A 5,928-nucleotide genomic window follows, 5' to 3' on the forward strand; every position below is an offset into this window, starting at 1 on the left:
GGCTGCTATAGCTAATTTATGTATTGGAGATATAATTACAGCCATCGATGGGGAAAATACCAGCAACATGACGCACTTGGAAGCTCAGAACAAAATCAAGGGCTGTGTAGACAACATGACTCTCACAGTATCCAGGTAAGGCTCGGGGAAACACCCATTCTTTTCGGATCCTCTGGAAGCTGCTTGTGGCAAGGACGGCCTCTCCCATCTCAGAGTCCCTTACACCCCAGTGTAGTCCATGTATCGATAGGCAGGTCAGAAGGTCTGTGCAATTGCCCTAGCCAGTTTGGCTCAGTGGATAGAGCGTCGGCCTGCAGACTGAAGGGTCCCGGGTTTGATTCCAGTCGAGGGCACGTACCTTGGTTGCAGGCTCCTTCCTGGTCCTGGTTGGGGTTCGTGCAGTAGGCAACCAATCAATGTGTTTCTCTCACATCGATATTTCTCTCTTTCCTCCTCTCTTCCACTCTCTCTAAAAATCAATGGAAAAATATCCTTGGGTGAGGATTAAAAAATAATAATAATTACAAAGGTCCGTGGAATTGGAATTTCAGTTGCTTATTTCCCCTCTAATTGTCGTAGTGCTTCTTATATTGTGGGCGTCTTTCTGCATTTTTTGTTGTTGTTAATCCTCACCTGAGGACGTAATTCCATTGATTTTTAGGGAGAATGGAAGAGAGAGAGGGAAAGACAGAGAGAAACATGGATGTGAGAGGAACATATCGATTGGTTGCCTCCTGCACGAGCCCAGACCAGGGCCTGCGCTGGGGAGGAGCCTGCAATCAAGATACGTGCCCTCAACTGGAATCAAACCTGGACCCTTTGGTCTGCAGGCCGACGCTCTATCCACTGGGCCAAACTAGCTAGGGCTCTGCATTTTTACTTGATCCAGTACCACTTTCAGGAAGTAAGATCATTAACTATTGCTAGGTATAATGAAATGAAAACTCCCTGGAAACCATTGAGAATCTGCTCAGGATGTGGCTCCTGCCACACCAGGCTGAGCAGTGGGTACTACGCCAGGAGATTACAGTGACAGGGAAAGATAGCAACCCGCTAGGCAGAGCACTGAGTGTGTGTTCAGGGACACAGCAAGAAAGGAGAGCTGACTGTTCTCAGAGGCTGGTGAGTAGGGAGTGTGCACCGGGAGTGGTGATTGGGGTAGAATTCCTGTTCTTTTGTTGAGTCTTGGAAGGAAAAAGCATGATTTCAGAAGCGATTTGATTCAACCTTGATGGCTCCATATTTCCTGTTGGATCAAGTTCCCATTCTTCATTCTGATTTGTTATGTTAACCTGCTCTTTATTGTCTCATTAACCTTAGCTCTTCATCACGAACCCTTTGCTCAGGCTCTCATCTGTGAATAGGTTTTTGGCTTTCTTCTACCTGGCACCACAAGACTGGTGGGAGGACCAAGTGCGGGGCAGGATAGCTAAAATTATGTACACGTCAGTGCCCTATCCTCATGGGAGATACACATTTTATGACTACCCCCTCAAAAGTTCATTTACCCCCTCATTCTCTTTTCCATTTCTCCCTCAGTCCAAATCTTCTCCTTCAAGCCTTAGTTTGACATTCACTCACTTATTTATTAACTAGGGGCCCAGTGCACGAATTTGTGCACCTTGAAAGGAACTGTGGGCTGCGAGGCTGCGGTGGGCACAGGGGCAGGTCTCAGCCCATCCTCTGTGCCCCTGCCCTGCCCTTCCCACTGCTGCTGCTCCCATGCACTGATGGTGCCAGCCTTGCTCGCACCCACTGATGGTGCAGAGCAATTGGGGCTGGTGCCAGCAGTGGGTGTGAGCTGGGCTGGCGCTGTTACTGGGTGCGAGCAGTGGCTGCTGCCCTGATTGCCCCTCAGGAGCAGGGGGAGGTGGAGAAGCCCTGAGGGGCGATCGGTGCCGGCAGCCGCTGCTTGCACCCACTGACAGTGATTGGGGCTGGTGCGAGCAGGACCGCTGCCAGCAGCAGGTGCGAGTGTCTGGTGGGACAGCAGCGCACAGGAGCAAAGAGTTTTCAGTAACCACCAGAGGCTTGTCCCGATACCGGCACCCCGCCTTGGTCTGGTGCCCCTGCTCACCTGCTCCACCATTCCGCCGCGTTCAATGCCCACCATGTTTTGTGTGTGCCCCCTGGTGGTCAGCGCATGTCATAGCAACCGGTTCAGTTGTTCCGCCGTTCGGTCTATTTGCATATTAGGGTTTTATATATATAGATAGTTTAATTGATTTTTGACCCATTTACCAACCAATTGAAACAGAATTTCTCTGCTTGAGTAAAATCTTTGTACTGTGCTAGGCACTCTGACAGTACAAAGATAGGTAAAATATTCTCTCCCCATAAGAGAGAAAAAAACCTACACTAATGAAAAATGAGACCAGACTGAGATTGCAATTGGTACAAAGAAATCCTTTGCAAACTCAATAAAGGAGGCATCGCTTTTACAGTGGGGCCTTGACTTACGAGTATCCCGACTAACGAGTTTTTTGAGATACCAGCTGTCTCTCGACAGATTTTTTTTTGCTTTGAGTTGACAGAGTAATTTGAGTTAACGAGCTCCTTAACGAGCTCGGTCTCGGAACGAATTAAACTTGTAAGTCAAGGCCCCACTGTATTGGGCCCAGACAAGCTTCAGGAATAAGTTGGTTATCAGGTTGGATCGAGAACACTGGGAGAGAGAAAGGAGATGCTCGTTCTGTTCTGAGCAGAGGTGGGCAGCATGAGGCATGCTCAGGAGCAAGGAGGCGGTCAGTGTGGCCGAGGGACAGCGAGACAGAGGGTAGTGAGGGAGGTCGAGTCTCACAAAGTCCCAGCAGCTGGAAAGCCCCTCAGGGCTGAGCGTGGGCAGCTATCAGACACGATGGAATCAGACTTGGTGCTTTCGAAAGATCACCCTGGTGGCTACGTGGAGGGGAGGGCGGGTGGCGTGTGCTGGTTCAGAGCCTAGGAGTCAGGCAGGAGGGCGCATTTTCCCATCCTGCTTTTGGTGCGTGTTATTTATTTAGCGTGCATGAAAGAACAGCTTTGTCCATCTCCTGCAGATCTGAACATAAAGTCTGGTCTCCTCTCGTGACAGAGGAAGGGAAACGTCATCCGTACAAGATGAACTTAGCCTCTGAACCCCAAGTAAGTACTTGTCCTCCACTGCCACTCCTCGCACGACCCAGCAAGACGACGCCCGTGCTTTCCTGCCTGGGAGGCCCGGAGATCAGGCGGCAGGGAGAGCCCTCCACTGTCCGTGCTGGGTCCTGGCTCCGGTTCAGCTCTTCCCGTAAGGGAACTGCAGGAGGAAAGGGCTGGAAAACCCCAAGGCTGTGACACTGGCCTGGGCTGGAAGCTGGGGGTAGGAAGGTGTGACGGGAAGCGGGTGGAAGCCTTCCTGTGCAGAATGGGGTGGCGGGACCATGGGAGAGCAAGGAGCTGACTCAACTCATTATGGACGTCAGAGACAAGTGAATTATGCCAGGATGAAAGTAAGTTTCAGTCTCGAGGCCTGGACGCTAGAGGAGCTAAGGGGAAGGTTTGTAGTAAGCTCTGCTTCTCTCCTGGTTCCCCACTGTCTAATTTCCATGATCCTTAGGGTGCAAGGTCTCTCTTTTTGTTACAGTGAGACTTCTAGTGAGACCTTAAAATTACTAAAATGAAGTGGTAATTCGCAGTGAAAATTGTGGTAGGGAGTTAATGCACAGTGTGAATTTCCTGGGAAAGTAGACTGTCCCACCCAGCTGGCGTGGCTCAGTGGTTGAGCATCGACCTATGAACCAGGAGGCCACGGTTGGATTCCTGGTCAGGGCACATGCCTGGGTTGCAGGCTCGATTCCCAGTGTGCAGGAAGCTGCTGATCAATGATTCTATTCTCTCTCATCATTGATGTTTCTCTCTTTACCTCTCCCTTCCTTTAATCAGTAAAAACATATTTAAAAAAAGAAAGTAGACTGTCCTAGGATCCCATATTTATAAATAATTCTCAGTATTTAGAGCAGGTGTCTTCACACTTTTTAAACAGGGGGCCAGCTCACTGTTCCTCAGACCGTTGGGAGGGCCGGACTATAGTTTTTAAAAAAAAACCTGTGAACAAGTTCCTCTGCACACTGCACATATCTTATTTTGAAGTAAAAAAACAAAACGGGAACAAATACAATGTTTGTATTTGCATGTGGCCCGTGGGCCGTAGTTTGAGGACCCCTGATTTAGAGTATAGGTGATTTATTACTTCCTTAATTACATCTTCTTTTAGACTAGTTTGTGATTGTTATCAATTTAATCCCAATTGAAGATTTGAACTTTATTTATTTTTTTTAAATTTGGGGTGCTAATTTTTATGGTGAATTGAGATATAATAAAAAAAGATAATGTAGCCCTAACTGGTTTGGCTCAGTGGATAGAGCGTCGGCCTGCGGACTGAAAGGTCCCAGGTTCGGTTCCAGTCAAGGGCATGTACCTTGGTTGCGGGCACATCCCCAGTGGGAGGTGTGCAGGAGGCAGCTGGTCGATGCTTTTCTCTCATCGATGTTTCTAGCTCTCTATCTCTCTCCTTTCCTCTCTGTAAAAAATCAATAAAATATATATATTTTTTAAAAAAATAAAAAGAAAAGAAACACTATTTGATTACAATAATCCCTTAAAAAAAAAATGATAATGTAGCTAGCTAGCTTTCATACATGAACCAGGAACTTGTATGAAATTGAACTCCCTGGGTGCATTAGCGTGGGTAAATGGAGTGGTTGCATGTCCGCAATATTGTCTCAAAAGGCTTCCATTTAAAATGTCAGAAATCGAATCACAAAACTTTCCCTATTAATATGATAAAAATCATACTTACCAGTCCTCTAAGAGTCACAGTAAGGATCACTTTGCATCTGAGATTTCTAAACGGACAGGAACCTGCTGCTCTGTGCAGCTCCTGTGAGGGCAGCTCATGGCGTGGGCTCCGCCTGCGAACTGGCAGTTGTGCAAACTAATTGAAAACACGCCACAGTTCATTCCAGCCACCCAGGGAGTTCCAGCCACTTCATTAAACTCACTGTAAATGTTACGCTTTAATGTGTTAAATCTCATACATTTTATAAGGCAGAAGGAATGATTTTGTTTTAATCTGGTCTGTCTAAAATCCTAGTTTTCATTTAGAGTAATACTTAAATTTCAGTTGTATTTTGGTATGTATTATACTTGAATTTGCATTTTAAACATATAATCTGGTTACCTGTATTCATTTTTAAAATATTTATTTATCTATTTATTTGAGAGAGAGAGACATCAGCTTGTTGTTCCACCTGCCCATGCGTTCATTGGTTGCCTCTTGTAACCTGACCGGGGATTGATCCCGCAGCCTTGGGGTATCCGGATGACACGCTAACCAACTGAGCTACCCCGTCAGGGTTGTATTAAATATTTTGAAGGTAGTTCTCATCAGATTAAAAAAATTTTCAAATACTTTAACTTCTAACTTGAGTATATTTTTCTTCTGATTCTAGTAATTTTTTGTTCATAGGAAAAATTTCCCATTTTTCATTTTTTTCATTCTCTGCTTCCATTCGTTCTACAATAGAGGAGTGAGTAGGAGCAGAGTTCACCTATAGTTAAAAGATCTGTTAGTTCATATAAAGCCAGCCAACACCCCAGCTTATCTGAGGTCAGAGCAGTTACACACCTACTTTATATTTCCTCATTATTGAGTTTCCTAGACAACTGATAAATACAAAGCCCAAACAATTACATCATCCCTTCCAAAAGGCAGGCCCTGAATTAACTGCCTGACTTCTGCAAAGACCAGTATTCACATGGGGTTACTACAGATACTCCTTTTATATACAAAACAGATATATTCTTGGAAGATTCACTCTAAAGGGAAAACCAGAGTTTCCAACCTGCATTTTCTACCGACTTCCATTCGAATGGAAGATGTATTTCTATGGGGGGGGGGGGGGGGCG

At 46.1% G+C, this 5,928-nt stretch overlaps 1 protein-coding gene across 1 annotated transcript in view; it reads left to right on the plus strand.

Annotated features, from left to right (window-relative positions):
- The first annotated feature begins 6 nt into the window (after positions 1-6).
- PDLIM1 (PDZ and LIM domain 1) overlaps positions 7-5,928 on the plus strand; it is a 20,371-nt gene continuing 14,449 nt past the window's right edge. The window contains exons 1-2 of the mRNA XM_006756683.2: positions 7-135; positions 3,039-3,123. Coding sequence (XP_006756746.2) covers positions 68-135; positions 3,039-3,123 — 153 coding nt within the window. The 5' untranslated portion in view covers positions 7-67. The remainder of the gene's footprint in view (positions 136-3,038; positions 3,124-5,928) is intronic.

This window comes from Myotis davidii, unplaced genomic scaffold, assembly GCF_000327345.1.
Source record: "Myotis davidii unplaced genomic scaffold, ASM32734v1 scaffold332, whole genome shotgun sequence".
Classification (NCBI taxonomy): Eukaryota; Metazoa; Chordata; class Mammalia; order Chiroptera; family Vespertilionidae; genus Myotis; species Myotis davidii.